The following is an 18,318-nucleotide window of genomic DNA, read 5'->3' as shown; positions in this document are numbered from 1 at the left end:
GGCGAGGCGATTTGATCAATGCAGGGACACTCCAATGGGCCCAAAATAATGTGCATTTTGCAGCCACAGGGGTCAGTGTCAGGCGCATAAATGGATAAAAGGACTAGGGCTCCATGCTGCTGTAATTGGGTAACAGTGTGCCTGACTAAGATAATAGTTGTTAATGTTAAAGCATTTCCACAATTTAACTTTACTATTACTAAATTATTTACAAGAGGCAAATGGCCCTGTATTTGTCTAATTATTTTCCTATCTAATAAACATAGACGGATTATGAGAAAATGGGCCCCTGGGCACAGACAAGTAAAAGTGCCCCCACAAGTCCTATATGAGACTGAAAGAGCCTTTATAAGTTCAAAAGGTGCATTCTTTGTAGTTGTTTTGTGTCTTTAAAAAAAAAAATCATTTTGTGTCTCATCATGGTCATTTTGTGTCTCCCTATGGTCCTTTTTACATATCTTTGTTGCTGTTTATGTGTCTTTGTGGTCGTTCTGCATCTCTTTGTGGTCCATTCACACCTCTTTAGACTCATTTAGTCTCTTTGTAGACCTTTCATATCTCTTTGTAGTCGCTTTGTCTCTTTGTGGTCGTTTAGTGTCTTAACTGAGCTCCTTGACTCTTATATTCATATATTAACAGTAACTTGGGGCCATTATCGTAAGGGATTGATTATTATCATTTTCTATATTTTGGTGAAAGTGTGCAGAGATGTGTTTGTTTATATGGACATTCTGACACATTAAAATCTTGAATATTAAAATTTTTATGAAATAAAAACTCAATTTTAAAGCAGTAAACATGAATTGTGTGGAATATGACAAGCATACAGATTAATAAATAGCATAGGAAAAAAGTTAAATTTAAAAACCTTTGGAAGTTAATTATGCAATTCTGTTTAAAGAGTCATTTTTGTACACACAATCGGGCAACAAAATTATTAATTAGGAAATTAAAGTATCTCTTTCATTGCTTGCATCATATACAAATTTAATACAAATTTGTATTTGCCAAGAAACATTAATAGATAGGTAGAGACATTATTAAATGGAATAACAAAATATAACATTTAAAAGCCTTTTTAAAATCCTGCATTTCTGTTTGAAGACACAGTTACCGATTTTTGGTTCAAACACACAAATTAAAATGATTACCTGGAAAATGTAATTTCTTTATTTTAAGTTTCTTCAGTTCATTATTTATATCCAAGTTTAACTAATTAGTTTATTTGAATTTTTAAAAAAGTATCAATTCATTGATTAATTAAAAATTTAAAAGTCCGTAATCTATTCCAGTGGCACACAAATTTTCTATACTATTTGCCTCCATTTTACACATGAATTCAAGCGGACTACAGCCTCTGTGAGAAACCAAACTACAGCCTTTTAACAGCCCAGCCACCTTTAAAGCCTAAAGGAGGTGAGTTTTACGGCAACTGTACCACTAGAGGGCATTGTTTGGCTGCAAACGACCAAATGATTAGGTACTTGAGGGCCCAGCTCAGCCTTGCACACAGGCTGCTTTGTTTGATTGTTACAAGGTTTTATCTGGAGTCTTCTCTGTCATCACATTGTGTTCTGTCTGGAGAACATCTGCGTGTAGCAAACAGCATCTGCACCTCACCACACCTTTCGACATTCAACGAAACAAGCACTCAATCATTTTTAGGACAACTAAGTTCGAGGGCCTTAAGAGTGCAACACAGAAGTGAATAATCCTTCAATCATTTTTAGTGCTTAGGAAAAAAATCAAGAATATACTATACTATACTGTATATGTGAAAAAATATGCAATAGGTACAGGAAATTGTGTTTTTTACCAAAATTAAAACAATCATCCTAATTCTTGGCCATTCTCAAATAAATTCAATTTTTGGGAGGGAGGGGGTGTTGCTATAATATGTTTCATGTCTTAAACAGAAGACCAACAGGAAGTCCTGAGTGTTATTACTGAAAATAGTTCCTAAACTAAATATTCTCTGAGTGGCAGCAACTATAGTGAAACTGAACTATAGTGAATCTGTGCATCATATCTGTATTTCTGGAGACACAGGCATGTCACATTATTCCACAGCACTCTGTATAGAGACTTTAAAGACTGTCAACACAGTGTGGATTATAGTCTCCAAGGCCAGGCAAGGACTAGGTGAGTTTTTTCATTTTCATTTCCAGTCTGAAGCTGCAAAGCAACATCTCAGAGACTGTTTCAGTCTAAGCTTGAAGCCAGAAAACATTATTCCTGTTTGAGATAACTGTATCGGTTTAATGTCCATGCTTTGCTATAAAGACATCTTTTACGAAATAATGCCCCCAGCTGTCTACTTTTTATTGTTATAATACTAGCTTCCACATTAATGTTATGTTTTTGTAACAGTGCAGCTGTAAGTGTGTGCTTTCCCATCACCATCAGTTGTTTGATATCAAATGTATGCTTGTTGTCGATCGGTGTGACTTGAAGTGTATTGTTATTCACAGCTGAATAGACCGTGACAGAGCAGAGATCACAATAAAACCTGCATCAGTAGCATCACCTGGTGGCTAAAGAGCACAAATGCACCCACACGTTCAGCGTTGGCATGTAAGAGGCAGTGTATCCATATCAATGAGATGGACTCCTTCTTGCAGCTGCAGCCTTGAAACCCTGGCTTGCTTCTGTCTGTGTGTGTGTGTGTGTGGGTGTGGGTGTGTGCGTGTCTTATCTAGCTGCCATATCCCTCCTCCTGTAATAAGCAGAAAGAACAGCTGTGTAGTCTCCCCTCCCACAACCACCCACCCACCCTGGCAAACAGAGCAGAGGTTGGTAGGGTCACTTTGTCCTTGAAATCTTTGGATCCTCTGAAGGACAGCATTTCTAGATAAAGACAGCTCAGTTTAATGTGTGTGTGTATGTGCATGTATGTGTATATGTGTGTGTGTGTGTGTGTGTGTGTGTGTGTGTGTGTGTGTGTGTGTGAGAGAGAGAGAGAGTCTTTCCTTTTGTTACTACTCTTCACACACTCACTACAAAATCTACAAAATCTCAAGGAGAGAAATTATAATAAACAACTTTATAAAAATGATCCCAAACATACATTTTGTGCAAACCACAGATATAAAAAGGTGATACTTAGTAGTACTATCATTTACAAACAATAAACATAATCACATTACAAAGATAATTACATGCCCCTCTTTTCAAACAAATAGAGAAACTGAGTGGTAGAGGGGGCTGTGGAGGCATCCAGAGCTACGGCAGATGGAAAGTTTGAAGAGATTATTAATCACTAGGTCCCCGTGGTGTGCTTCATAATGAATATCATTCAATCATAACACTGAATGTTAAATGACTGTTGATTTCTTGACATGCATATGCTGACATCCAGAGCGTCAGAACCCTTGCTAAACTGTTTCAAAGCACTTTAGTTGGTTTCATTATCTAGGGACACCAGATGGATGGTGTTTTGTTACATAAGACTGTACATGAAAGTGAAGTCAGTTTACTTCTTCTCCTATTCTTTCTACGTTCTACTTATGATCTAAATTGTTATGTTGCGGTAAACTCCACCCATTTGGCACTCCGATGAAATTAAAACAAACACAAAGAATTATCTAGGGCAGTAGTTTGACCTAGATTTGGACAAAGTATCTGCAGTTGTTTTGTGGCTATCCATGCTCGGGTTGCTATTGTGCATAGAGTAGAGTTTAACCACGGGTCACATGGGCTTGGAAGGACACTGGCACTTGTGTCCTGAGTTGTTGTGGTTCAGATGTTGAGTCCAAAGAGTAAGCAGCTGACGGTCTGGCCAAAGATATTTGCAACATACTTGAGATAGATAAAAACAACTAAACAACTAAAAATCAAAGCTGACTAAATAGTAAAAATGAGGATTTAACAGTGCGCTTCTACATTTCCACAACAAGTGAGAGAGAAGAAGATGATCTCTTAAACCAAGTTGAATTTTTCCAACTTTAAGAGGTGTTCATATTATATTCTGTCAATATCTCCGCCAGAGCCAGAGCTAGTAGAATGACTGTAGCTTCATCCGTAGAGAAATAGGGCCTCTCTGACCATGGACCAGCAAAAAGACTGCAGATTTTTGAGAGACAGTCAGCATTCTTGTTTCACATCTAGACTCAACGCATTGGCCAAGGAGTACAGCACCACATGGCTGCTCTTTGGAGAGGTCCACGCCGGCTGCTGACAGGACGAACTCTCTGTCCGGTAAATCTGCGCCCGGGTCTTGAACAGGCCGAAGCGGGCTGCGAGGAAAAAGAAGTCCCGTCTGAAGGTGCGAGTGCAGAAGGCGTACAGGAAGGGGTTGGAGCAGGAGTTGATCGGGTAGAAGAAGACCAGGAGGAATTTGGATTGTGAGACGGTGATGAGGGGGAGCTTGAGGGCGGCCGAGATGGCGAAGAAGGAGATGGGAGCCATGCAGATGAAATCAGTGAAGATGAGGATGGCCATGCGTTTGGCCACGCGGGTGTCAGCATGGGCCGGCGCTGACGAGGGGTTGCGGACGGTCAGGTAGATGCTGAGGTAACAGCCACACACACAGAAGAAGGCCAGGATGTTGAGGAGGAGGAGAGACACAATGTAGACCTGAGACGCCAGAAACTCCACGTCCATGGGCAGGCAGATACTAACCTGCACCACGAACAAATACAAGGTGTTCCGGGGCCTTGGATATTCTTCATTTCCATATTATGAAGGTTTATGGACCAGTAGACTATAGAAACAGTCACCTACTGTATGTGTAAATAGGTTCATGTTCATATGAACAAATAAACTAAACCACCAACTACAGGTAATGTATGTAATATATGTGAATGATTGTTGATATATTGTATTGCACATTTCATCAGCAATGCTGCACTTGTGTTGTTGGCGTCCTGGTGCTGGAGTGGTTTAAGACACATACCACGTGACCACAACATTTGGTTCCATCTGGAAACCGCTTGTAATTGTGCCTCTCTTTCTCTGCGTTTGATGTCTCTCCATCAAACAAAGGCAAATATGCCATTTTGTATGCTTACATTGTAGACGTGTGTTATTCAAATATATATCTATCCCAAAGCCTGATAATACATGTTCATATTATGTACAGTGGGTTCCAAAAGTCTGAGACTAATTTCCCAGAATGGGAAATTAATAATAAAAATACATGTAAGCATATAAAAGTTTAATCCGTATGTTGTTTTCATCAACTTGCATATATAAATTAAATATATATCGTTAACATATATGGTTGCAACATGCAAGAATTCATCATTGAAGAAACGTACAGTAAATTGGTGTTACGAAGTGGAAAGCACAGAGGAGTTTAATTAATGTGTGGTCTGCACACCCACCTTGCTGTAGCTGCTGACTCCAACTGTGGGCAGCAAAGCGGCCAGAGATGAGAAGATCCAGCCTGCTGTCATGACGATACTCGCGTGTCTCAGGCGGAGTTTACGGTCGAGCCGCAGAGCATGTGTGATGGTGTGCCAGCGCTCCAGGGTGATCGCTGTTAATGTGAACACTGACAACTCACTGGCAAACACCTGCAAATCACACACACACACACACACACACACACACACACACACACACACACATACACATTTTCTATTCAAACCTGTGCACTGTTGTCATTGATGTAGGGCTATCACATGCACGACTCCGTGTGTATGTACACACCGTGAAGAAGCCTGCAGCACTGCAACCCAGGCCCATCTGCCAGTCTATGGCATCGTTGTAGTACCGGCCACGGGTGAACATGTCTACAGTTGCTATGACTGCCAGGTAGATGCCCATGCAGAGGTCAGCAAAGGCCAAGTGGCACATAAGGAACCGGGGAACAGTCAGTTTGGAGCGGCTGCCTGACAGTGGAAACAGAAAGGTGAGAAAAATGACCATTTGTCTTGGTATACCCAGAAATAAACAAGAATTAATGTTCCTCTCCAGACATGTTTTAAACTATATAAAAAAAACTCTTGAATACTCTGGGGCTGGAAGCACATCCACGTTTACTTCCTCATTGAGAAAGGATCAGGCTTTATGCCCCGCCCACCACTGCTGCCAGGTTGACCGGTGAAAGAGCAGTGCCTATCAAGATAATTAGCAGAGGAGCAGAGCCACGTGTTTGAGCCTCAGTCAGACCCAGACTCAGGAGTTTTTGAGGAGTGAGAGGTTCGCAGCAATTAGTAGACGTATCAGAACAGTAGTTAGAATCTTTTATTTGTTTATGTTGTTTACTAGCTTGTGACTAACAGTGGCTGACACAGTGTTAGTGGTTGTGCTAATGTAAACTTTCGCTCTCTGCACTGACAAAGTTTGGGGTTTTATTTTGCCTGCCTAAGTCCCCGCAAGTTGATGGGATTGGTTCCATAGGTTTGTAACATATGAATCCCTGGCTGTCTTAATCCATTTTTCCGAGACTGTCATTGGTTCACTGCAGTTCTAAGGTGGAAATACATAGTGTTGACTGCTTATTTTGCTCATGATGTGTCTTGTATTATAGAAAAACCCCATGTGGACAAACACTTGATTTTCATCACAGGGGGTCTTTAACAGTAAAATGTCCTCAGGTTGATATTTCATTGCAAAAGAGAATAAAGCTTGGTTTTGCTGTCATGTGAAAACCTCTTCATTCCAATTTTGGGGATTTGGGGATATCTTATTATCAGCTTTAGATGAATTTGAAGTATAGAAGAAAAGAAATATGTAAGTATGAAGAGTAGATCGGCTTCTAAAAGTCTATTGGAGGAAAAGTATGTAAGTTTCTCAAAATGGAAATACTGTGCGAAAATGTGAATTCTGTCTCAGAGGTGATTTTCCTGTTCCATACCTATCAGTACAAGGAGCACTACTGCGTTCCCCAGCAGTGCGAGGATTGAGATGATCCATATGAGGACCCGCAGGGGGACGACGGACATGATGTCCTCACAGGGGTTGAAAGCGTCTGGCGCTGGGCTGCAGGTGATGGAGGTGAAGTTGGAGCAGTGTTCTCTGTAGAAATGAAGTTGATCCGGAGCGTTGGGGTTGGAGCACAGGTGGTTCCACCTCGATCTGCCACACAACAACACACACTAAGTGCATTTTTGACACACGTTCTATAAATCCTCAATACCAAAGCTCTGTGGTCAATACTACAGCATTAGTTAATGGTGATTAACCAGAAATTGAGTTATAATGAGATATAAAAAAATAAAACATTGCTTTAATATTATACTTCTGTCAGTCATTTAAAGTTAAAGTAATTTCATTGCGCATAACCTCCATAAAACTTGAATTGTCATTTTTATGTTTTCTGTACGTAAACATGTTTCCCAAAATGTTCAGAAACCTCTCGACTACCTGTTCCTGCGTATGTTTTGGAAGGCGCAGCAGTGCGACTGGTAGGTCAGGCTGGCCTGGTGCAGTTTGGTGAGCTGCAGAGAGGGAAGTTTCTTCAGCTCCAAGGCGGACTCTGCGAACAGCCTCTGGAGCCCACCGAGGATGGAGTCCGGCAGGGAGGTGACGGTTGTGTGAGAAACGTCCCTGCACAAACAAGTGAGGCTTTAGCCGAGGAGCGACTGAAACTGTCATTTGAATTTCAGAATCCATTCCATTTTGTGACAGATGTCTCCTTCGTTAATATATGATCAGTTCATAAAAAGCGAAGTGTTGGTGTATCCCTCAGGAGTCAAGGTTGATTTTATTTGACTTTGTTTTAGGTTGTTTCACTATTTATACACACAAATACAGCAAAAACATACATAATACAGTCTATTTACGTGTGAAATGACTTCATTCCAACAGGATTTTGTGTCTTTGTATGCTTAATTTTAATAAAGTACAATAATACAGTTTAAAGAAATTCTGCAGACATAAATATGATATTATGTCTTATGATATTATGCACTTTCAGCTTGTTTACTCAGCCTGTGTCTACATGGTATATAAATCAAGTTATCTCACTGCAAATAAAACATGCTCAGTGTATTCACTGAAAACAGAAGGACTCCAGAGGGTGTAAGAAGTGATGTATAAATATTTATGCCAGCAAAAATCAAGTTTTGCTAAGAATAAAACCCTGAAACACAAATTTCCCGATTGGAAAATTCATGGAAAGAGCTACCGTTTGATTGCCAAGTGATTGCTGGGATGTGGACGGGAAAAAAAACATCACAGCCCAAAAGAAAAACAAATACTTTTTTTTTTTTGATTTCTACTTCAATGGAAATAGGTGTCTCTTTGTTTGGGGAATAAACAGGTCTCTCCGGGTAAAATTAACCTGCTCTCGGTTTATTTTTACCTTAAATCTGGCATCATGTTTCTAAGCTTAGTCTCCCCACACATATCACATTGCTTCTTGTTTTCTCCTACATCCTGAGTTTAATAAGTGATGATGAGGAGGGTGAATCGTGTAGGCATGAGTTACTGTTAAATGTCATGCTTACAGTACCACCAACTCACTGGAACCCACAAAGGCGTTGGGATTGATGTGAGTAAGATGTTTGTTGCCTCTCAGGGACCTAAGAGAGAGGGAGAAAAAGAGAGAAATTAAACATGAGAGCTGACTATTTTATTTTATTTTTGTGTAAATCTTCTGTTTGTAATTGTGTCTCTGCCTATGACTCACAATTTTTTCATCCTTGTGCCGTTGAAGGCGTCACTTGCCACCTCCTTGATGCCATTTCTGGTGAGCCGTCTGTCATTGGAAAGAGAAGCCAAATTACAGTCATGTGGCTGCAACACAGAACATTTCCAACAGTAAACTTATCTGAACTATCAAAGCTAATTTTAGTGTGTGCAGATCCTTTGTTCTCAGTGACTAAAGCTGTACAGGATTTTAGTCAAACGCACCAAACTAATTGGATTTATTGTTTTTTCTCTTCCTTCCTTTTCTGCTTTTTAACAGCTGTGGGCAAACTATGTTTCCTGGATAGATTTGGCAGTGGTGGGAGACATACTCATAATTTTACTTCAGTAAAAACAGCAATATAAAATTAAAAGTAGTCCATTATAAACTTATCCACTTTTGCTTTTACTTTCCACCATTGTTTTAACCAATCAGCTTTACATTTGGCCAATAAATTATGAGTATTAGCAGTAGCAGAGGTGAGTCTAGAGAGACAAACCTGGCAAATACTTGGGGCCACCCAAAGGGAAAATGGGCCCCTGATGGCCCTTCATATTGGTCCTTCAACTACAAACCTTAAACCTCTCATGAAGACACAATAGAGCGCACTGCTGTTGCCCTAAACAAAATGTGTGCTGTAGCATCTACCCATTGCCTGCATGTGAGGCGTTTAGGAGACATTGGTAAATTGCAATGTCTACTGATGAGACTGTAAATTGTAGTGTCCTCTGCATGTGTGGCGTTTAGGAGTCTAGGATGGCCACTGAGCAGTAACAGTCAAAGTAGTTGGTGCCTTACTGTAATATTAGCAACATCTTAGTTTTATTTTTTCACAAATATTGCTATCATTTTTTGCATTATTTACATAAGAAAACCAATTAATGAAATAATGATAATGAAATAGGGGATGTTGGAAAAAAAATAAGGAGTTGATATAAAGTGGTAAGAGTGTTAGAGATGTGCATAAAAGAAGGAGACAACAGTGAGAAGACAGAGCCCAGTAAAGAGGGCAGAGAGCATTTCAGGGAACATTCATCATTGCGTATATAATGCCCACTCGGAGCTGTGTGAGGGTGGTGTGTTTCTAAAAAAAAGAAAGATGAATCCCTTACATCTCTGAGATGGCTTGAGTGCAGAGGCCTCTGAAGGCATTGGCGGGGACTCTCTCTATGTGGCTGTTCTCCTGCAGTTGACTAAGCGGGACAAAGATCAAAAAGTCGTAATAAACAACAAATGCTGAGAAGTAAGTAGAAGTACGAAAACAGCAGATATACAGCATGTACACTTATGATGCAAAATATTACAAATACATGCTACAATCTACTTAAAAATCCAGTTCCTTTTAGAAGCTGGTGGATGTCAGATGGGAGATGGGCTAAAGATGGATTTTTTATAGACTGGAGACCAGGAACAGATGGTTTGCATCCATGTTATTCTGTTTTGTAAGGACTACTCAGTGCGTAGGCTTTAACTGCAGTGTTATATGTTTAATGGTGTGATTTCTTCGTTCCTCTGCATATTTAATTCTGTGTGCATACAATAGCCTGTATGTTGAGGTGCATGTGGGAATAGTGGTGTGTGTTTGTCTGTGTGTGTATGTGTGTGTGTGTATGTGTGTGTGTGTGTATGTGTGTGTGTGGGTGTATATCTGAGCATGCATTTGTAGTTCATTTGTTCATTGTGTGGAGACTTACAACAGAAGTTCGGTGGCTGTGGACTGGATCTTGGAGAAGTTTGGAAAGATTCTCAGTGTGGTGTGGGAGATGGTCCTGTGATGTGCAGATTAACCAGCAAATGTTACTGTGCATTCACAGTGATAGAATCGGACAATGTAAGATTCATTGTAATAACAGAGATAAAAAAAAATTAACATGCGAAAAGATTCCAAGGATGTTCAGAGAGGCTGAGGTGCCAGAGAGATAAATTAGACATTTAAAGATTTCCCTGTCCCAAACAACTGTCTGGCAAAAACACATGACGAGTTCAGCCTCATTCAGCGGTAGGTACTGTCTCTAAGAAAACTTACTGTTGTGCACAACAGCTTTGAAATTTAAAAAGAGTGACCTGATTTCCTAAAACTGTATATAAATTTCTATTAAACAACCTGACAACCTTAGTTAAAGGTTTTGTAGAGGGTGTTTTGTCAACACTGTGAGACACCAAAGAATGTATATGTATATATGATATCATGAATGTGTAAATTATAAATTTAGTTTAGCATTACACATACATATATCATAAATTATCATGTTAGTTTTTTAGTCATCCTTGAATGGCTTCACTTCAGGTTTTTAAGGATAATCCTCTGTTGTGTTTAATCTGCAAGATGCAATAACTTTTACCCCCTTTTTATGTAATTCAAAATACAATGTTTTTGTGCTGAGGTGGTTTGAGAAATGTATTTTTTTTCCCATCTGTTTATGTGACCCAGTTCTTACAAATTGGGACAAGTATGATAATGTCAGTGAGAGATTTTAGCTTTTCATTGTCCCTTATAAACAGCTACTTTAAGAGTGTTTCATAAGACATAGACAGTATAATTTAGTCTCTTTTTGTAACAAATACATTAAAATCTTTGAAATGGTATAGTTCATATTGTAGAAAAAACTTCCTTGGGATGAAGAGTGATACTTGATTTCTCTTTCAAAGGATCCAAGCTAATTAAAAAATTATGTCTCCGGTCGTGTGGGGGCCTGTCAGAAGTAGGCCTGTCACCCATGACCCATTTTGGACTCACAATCAGTTTGACAAGCGCAAGATGAAGAAGCACATGTTCCTCTTTGCTGCACTCTTAGTGAGTACTCACAGATGCTGTAGTTTCGTGATGTTCCCGAATGCATCTGGATGGATGGAACTCAGGTGTTTTGACTTTTCTATGTTTCTGAAAGAAACACATAAAGTCATGTACTCACTATTATAGATGACTGGTCTTGCAGTTTCAGGGGTTTTCACCACATTCACTTTCCTGTCAGTGATACTTACATCTCAGTGAGTTCAGGGAGATTGGAGAAGGCAAAAGCTTCAATTCTCTCCAAAGCAAGGTTTTCGGAGATGATGCTGCGAGAGACACAAGAATATGACATAGAGTACATTAACAAAAATCCAGCTGCCAGGTCTTCATTTACACCTCATTCTCTGATATATTTAGTCTCCACCACAACTGCCAAGCCCACTCCTCAACTGTTTGGGTTTGGCTCTCTCGGAGTTTGCAGCTCTTCTTGTTCCATGACAGAGACTAAACACACAAGGCACGTTGGATAAAATGCGTGCAGGGGGTTTTTAGAAAACTGCATACTCACATGTAAGTGAGCTGAGAGAGGTTGGCGAAGGCAGACGTGCTGATACTCTCCAGCACGTCGTTCTTCATTATGATGCTATGGTTGTAGGTGGTGGAGAGAAGAGGAGAGCAGGGTTGGGCGAAGAGGGGGGAAAGTAAAGGATATAAATGGTGATGCAGATAATGATTTCATTTTCATTGACCCTGTAGTCACAAGAAAGACAGGAGGCATTTATCATCTCATTGATCTTGCTACAGGACTTTTGAAAAGATTACAGCACTTACAACACAATGCAGGAGTGTGCAAGAAGGCCGAAACCTAAAGGAGCAAGGAGGGCCCTGCACACTTTACACCAATGCAAGTGTTGAAAAATACATTCAAGCCTTTGGTCACAGGACAAGAGGGAATATTCAAAGCTAGCAGCGAATCAAAATGTGCATTCCTGTGCGTTTCATGCAAGTACACGTGGGAAATGCAGTTCATAATTGCATCTCCCGAGATCCAAACATATGGGAAGCTACATGTATGCAACACATCATTAAAACTGAGGATAAATCAAAAACAGGGAAAAATTACGAAACCAAAACAATCAATCAATCAAGTTTTTGATTTCCTGATTTCAAAAGTTTATGTTTATTATTAAATATTTAATCTACAACAACAGCAACTAAAAACTAACCTACAAATGTAAGTATACAGGCAAAGATATGAAGATGAAATAGATAAATAAATAAATAAATAAGTTAATAAAATAGCAACAAAAAGAGTCTATGTTTCTATTGTTGTGCTTAGTAGTTTTCCATTATTTTCAAGGATTTCATGTATTATTTAAACTGAATCTAGGAGGTAATTTGGTTACTCTAGCTTGTACATATAATTTAGCTAAACTAAAACTCTTTTTTTTCTTAATTTAGAGGAATAACACCAAATATATATTAAGATAAATTGGCCGGTGAGGCTTGGCCATAGATCCCAACGCCCCCTCCTCACTTCTCCTCTGTCTGGATGATCCATATCTCGACTGTTTTGACCTCCTCAGTTCATTATGTTCCACATCAAAGAATAAACATGGGACACACACACACACACACACACACGCACACTTACAGTTTCCTGAGGTGCTGCAGGCTGGTGAGGGCACCCTGGGGAATCTCTCGGATCTGCGTCTGCTTAACTCTCCTGTTGACGCAGAAACAGCCACTCACATCAGCTCTCAGCGATGCACAGATCACAGAGTCGTAATCACTGGAGAGAAATCCTTAGTGAAAGTCATTAGTGGCCAGTGTTGCTGTGTGTCTCGGGTGTGGGGTGGGATCATTTTCAGCTCTGTATTTTCATTGATTAATGAAGGAGATCAACAAGGCCATGACCCTTTTTACTCACTCATGTTGGGGGATTTTCTTTTCATGCAAGAAACAAACTGCTTTGTGTACAGAATGTCTATACAAGATCCCAAGTTTATTTTGCATCTGGTTGCTGTAGATCACATCTGAAATGGCCATCCATTGCTGCATACTTGTAAATATCCTCACTCTTCCTGAGCCTTGACCTTCGAGCAGAACAGAACAGATGAGAACACACACATCGCCGCCTGGGAGTTCACAGTATGTCTTTTAGGAACAGTTGCTACTTCTACCACAAATGTCCTCCTCTGTGTGTGCGCGCGTGTGTGTGTGTGTGTTGGCTGTATTTGTTGGTATGCTTTTTGTGAGCACGATTATGTGTATCTGCACTGCATATTTGTGCAAAAGCCTCAGGCGATCTTAATCTTAATGCTGACCCCCGCTGTCACCCTGCGCCCCCCCCCCCTTCTGGCCTTGAGATTCCTTCTAAATGTTTCAGCGGCCAAAACAACAGGTCAGTGTTTACTCCGAGGGGCAGCCCACCCTCACTTGCCTCATTCTGCTCCATGTCACTGCATCACAAACAATCTGAACCACTTCGATCAACATCTTCAGAGGTTAACGCTTTTAAGAGAAGATGAAATAACACTATATATTCCTCTTAGAAATGAAACATTTTGGGAAATACAGAGCCGGGCTAGTACAAGAGTAGCATCAATCTTCCGCTACCTTTTAACATTTACGTCACAATTGCTTCCTGGCTTTTAAAGGACGTGAATAATTTTCAATCCATTCAAAATCTGGAGCAAGGAGGGTGCCATCACCCGACATTCTCACCCGGTCAGAGTTTGGGTGTGAACTTTAATGTCCCCTGTGAGATTTTTGACCACTTGCAGCGCTATGGAGTAATGTTTTTAAGAGTGGTTCCTTATTTTGTCTGTACCATGCACGCACACGATGATGCGCTAACATGTTTTGCATGATAGCTACACAGTCCAGTCTTCGGTTTCACACACTATTATACTGATCAACAGCTGGTAGCAGTAACACGCAAAGTAGCAATGTGCCCACACGTGCAGTGAAGAAGAAGACTGCAAGCTAGCAAACAAGCATGGGTGTAAAGCAAGGGTATGTGCATGCAGCGTGTTTTTAGAGAGAAACCCCAAACGTTGCCATAACTTTTGTGCATTAACGAAAAAAAAAAACTTCAGCTACTTGGTGGAAAGTTGTGACGACGACACTGGGAGTCTCTGAAGACGAGCAGATGTGCTTTGCATTCATTCCCTGAGTTAATTAATGTTTAATAAAACCAGCACTGGCGAGTTCAGTGCAAAATTCAGCCAAAAAGGGGATGAGCAAGGATTAGAGAGGGAAGTCTAAATGACTATGCATGTTCACGAGATGGGATTTGGAATTGTAAACATTGCGTACACCCTGAATCTGTACTTGTGTACTATGGTGATTAGAAATGCTATTTGGGAACATATTCCCTGTAATATTGACCTATTTCACCTGTTGTAGTTGAGTAGAGGGACATGTCGCTGATTTCAGTCCGTACAGGAGTAACTACTCAGACTGTAAGAACAGCTGTATGATGTATTCTGTGGCTTTAAAGCTTTCTGAAATTATAAACTGCAGATGTGGAGTTTGAAAGATATGGGTATTTACCAGGCATGGAGGGTCCAACAAAAGATGCTATGAAGTTGGATAATGGGAAATGTAGGATGTAGTAATTTTGAAGCTAGGCCCATACAAGGGACTAAAAGTTACAATATTTAATACAAAAAAAAAAAAAAAAACACAAATACGTCGGTTGATGTTATTGCCACTCTTCACAATAACCAAGAGGAACACAGACACCAAGGACAGCCACCGTCACATTATCAGCATGTGTCAGGCCAAATTAGCCCACATTTCAGTTGAGGGATTTATAAATGCAGAAAAAAAGAGTAGAAGAAGAATTGGACAGAGTGCGGTGTTGCTGTCAAGAAGAATTGTACATAAATTCTTATCTTGTAAGAACTTATCATCACCTCCAATACCACAAAACTTTAGTTTTCTTGGCATTTGATGAGGAGAAATTGGGCGGCAGCAATGTAAACATCTACGATGGCTGCAGCAGCTTATATTTACCTCCCAACCCTGCGGCAGATAATGTGTGTGCGTCAACTTGTGTGTACTCACAGGCATTGGGTGTTGCTGGGGATGTTAGAAGGAATCTCTGTGACCCCGGATCCCAGCTTGTGGCAACCTCCAGGTTTAATGTGCATCTCAGAGCCAGGCGCTGAAGCTGTTACCGTGTTCATCACCATAATCATTAACATTATCACACTCATCATTATCTTGAAACCTGCCAGACCTCTGCTGGTCTGAAGCTAAGACCAGTTTGTTGTATCTTTTTGCTTTTCAAGTCTCCGTGTTCTTCTTCCCACTCTGATTTTGTCCCTGTTTGCCACGTGTTGTTAACATGCATGCAGGCCTTCCGTCAAAGCCCACACTCCAGATTTGATATGAAAGTTTGTCGGTCTATCCACTCAGGGTTCACCACCAGGTTGAAGAGCGAAGAAGTGTGAGGTGCTCTGAGGCTTTTTGCCATGCAGTGGTGAATGGGTGGGCGTGTGAAAAGCTTTGTGTGTGTATGAGGATGTAGGAGGTCTCCGGGCTGTGTGTGTGTGTGTGTGTGTGTGTGTGTGTGTGTGTGTGTGTGTGTGGTGTGTGTGTGTGTGTGTGTGTGTGTGTGTCTGTGTGTGTGTGTTTGTGTCTGATTTCACAAATTAATTGCTCTTGTCTGTCGAAAAATCTGTTTCCACTTTTTATTTCTTAAACTACAAATCAAATCACATAAACAAGCAATCACACTTTAGTCACTGAAAATATTTTAGTACTGGATGCAATGCTAATGACGTTCAATCAAGACCCTCTTCTTTGAACCTATTTACCTCTTATTCAAAACATATTTAAAAATGTATACACCCAACGAGACTCACCATTTCTCACCTCAAAAGTTCTTTTTTAACTGGAGCAACCATCAAAAAATCTTAGCTAATAAAGGAAGAAAAACATACAGAAGTTCAATCATTGGGCAAGGCACTTTTTTGAGTTTGTATAATTTGACTGAATGGAAATGAATTTGTCACAAATGTTAATGCTAACAAAGTTAGCTGGCTCATGCGGCTTCTTTTTTTTTTTAACTTATTTGGTTTGACATTTTTTGACATGTTAGTCACAGAGACAATTTACTGGGGTTCTTGATTACTAGAAGAGGAATGCACCTAAAGATGGAAAGAAACACCTAAGAAAAAGAAAAAAGGAACTAATTGAATGGCAAGGAAAACTTTTCACTTTCTCATATGAGAAGTTTTCATTGTTGTTGTTACTTGTCTTAATGGTGATTTAGTTTGTATTATCAGCAAATGTCCGTGAGTGAGTGAGTGAGTGAGTGATAGAGTTGAGTTCTTTGATGAAATTATGCCATTGGTCGGCTGAGTGTTGGACTTTTCTGATTGGCCTTCGCTTTCTCCAGAGTGATTTGCCACAAACATTTTCTATTAGGTCTTCAGGGAGCATTTACAGAGGATTTTTCGAGAGGCAAACCTCTCTCTGCATCTGTTCAGTGAGAGTGAGTGGCAGAAAGGCGCAGCAGCAGTTTGTTACCCAGACTTAGGTTTTGCACTATGTGAGAGACAAAATAAAGATATTCTGTCACGTTCTTTCTCTCTGAGTGATCATTTTACAAGTAAATGTAGCCAAAATAACAATACAGCAATTGTTTTTAACTTATGTGTATGGTGATTTTGACTCTTGGTTAGCATGTATAAACTTACAATGAAAATAATTATGGTAAGCATGTGATTCTGTTTCGTCTCGTGTCTCATATTTGTGTGACAGATGAACAGAGTATGATAACAATGGACATAATATTCCTCTATGCTGCACTCTGCATACATCCTATTGATGTATGTGTGTGGAGTGACATTTTAATTTCTATGTGTGCTCATCTTCTGCTCTCCATACACATGCATTGATAAATAGTTGAATGTGTGTGTGTGTGTGTGTGTGTGTGTGTGTGTGTGTGTGTGTGCGCTCAGTGATAACTTCATGTGGAGGAAAAGAGCTCTTTGTGATTTATTCCAAAGCAGAAAAACACGGCCTTGAGCTCCTGACACCCCACCACCACCACCACCACACACACACACACACACACACACACACACACACACACACACACACACACACACACACACACACACACACACACACACACACACACTTACATTCACTTGCATATAATTACTCGAAACATACATGTCTTCACCTTGAAAATTAATTTATGTAATGGGGACGTGCTTTTTGTCCCCATAAAGACGATACAGTACAGATGTAAACAGATTTAGGTCCCCCACAACATGTGTAATACCTCACTTACATATTCTATCTCACACACACTCTCCCATTTTTGCTTAAACACACGGCAAGAAACGCAGAGAGAGAGTGAGTCAGAAAGCTAGAGACAAATGCAGGTGTAGAGGGGAGTAGAGATGAAGGATTGAGAATGAGGAAGAGCCTTGACACCTATGTGTGTGTGTGTATACATGATATGAAATTGTGGATGAATCTGTGGCTGATTGCTCTGCACCTGTGCAGGGGAGGTGTTTTTGACACTGTGAACTGCCAACTACAGATGCTGTTCATGCTCAACAAGCTTTGAAAATGCAAAAAATTAAGATGTCAATACATCTTTTTCACAGCAGATATGTTGACTATCAAACACAGGTGTAACCAATATCATCAACGGACATGGAGTCAGCTCATCTCACTATCTATACATGATCTGTTAAATGAAGAGGTAACGTAATGCTTATATAATATGTGTAACACAAACTCAATATTTCCAGTGCATGAGTTTGGTCAGTTTTAACATGATTGGATGTGTTCTGAAGAACTGGCGGTGAATGAAGTGTAAGCTGTGCCAAATACACCAAATACTGCCAGGCTCCGTGTTGGCACTCTCTTCAAAGCTAAATGGATCAGATTGATTCCGCTTGCCGATCTTTGTTGTAAACAACATGGCCTTCTCTTGCACCATGCTCAGACCAAGCTGTATATATATTTTAACCCA

The 18,318-nt window shown here is 40.1% G+C and overlaps 1 protein-coding gene across 1 annotated transcript; it reads right to left on the bottom strand.

Moving 5' to 3' along the window:
• Window positions 1–3,024: 3,024 nt before the first annotated feature.
• Window positions 3,025–15,807, bottom strand: fshr (follicle stimulating hormone receptor). Its single transcript, XM_056366837.1, has 14 exons — window positions 15,384–15,807; window positions 12,964–13,035; window positions 11,878–11,952; window positions 11,561–11,635; window positions 11,385–11,459; window positions 10,273–10,347; window positions 9,691–9,771; window positions 8,579–8,647; window positions 8,397–8,471; window positions 7,312–7,494; window positions 6,803–7,023; window positions 5,653–5,834; window positions 5,325–5,516; window positions 3,025–4,620 (listed from the first exon to the last, which is right to left on the bottom strand). Exons 1-14 carry the CDS (start codon window positions 15,536–15,538, stop codon window positions 4,084–4,086), a joined length of 2,067 nt encoding a protein of 688 aa, XP_056222812.1. The 5' UTR covers window positions 15,539–15,807; the 3' UTR covers window positions 3,025–4,083.
• Between the last annotated feature and the right edge of the window lie 2,511 nt (window positions 15,808–18,318).

Source organism: Seriola aureovittata, chromosome 21, assembly GCF_021018895.1.
Source record: "Seriola aureovittata isolate HTS-2021-v1 ecotype China chromosome 21, ASM2101889v1, whole genome shotgun sequence".
Taxonomy (NCBI): Eukaryota; Metazoa; Chordata; class Actinopteri; order Carangiformes; family Carangidae; genus Seriola; species Seriola aureovittata.
This window is presented reverse-complemented; position numbering and strand designations above follow the sequence as displayed.

Excerpts from the sequence above, each read along its gene's own strand:
- fshr (XM_056366837.1), bottom strand. The coding sequence starts at position 15,538 with ATGATGAGTGTGATAATGTTAATGATTATGGTGATGAACACGGTAACA. Across the intron at positions 9,772-10,272 it reads ACAGCCACCGAACTTCTGTT|TCAACTGCAGGAGAACAGCC; the intron begins GTAAGTCTCCAC and ends TGTCCCGCTTAG. Across the intron at positions 5,517-5,652 it reads GTGCTGCAGGCTTCTTCACG|GTGTTTGCCAGTGAGTTGTC; the intron begins GTGTGTACATAC and ends TGTGATTTGCAG.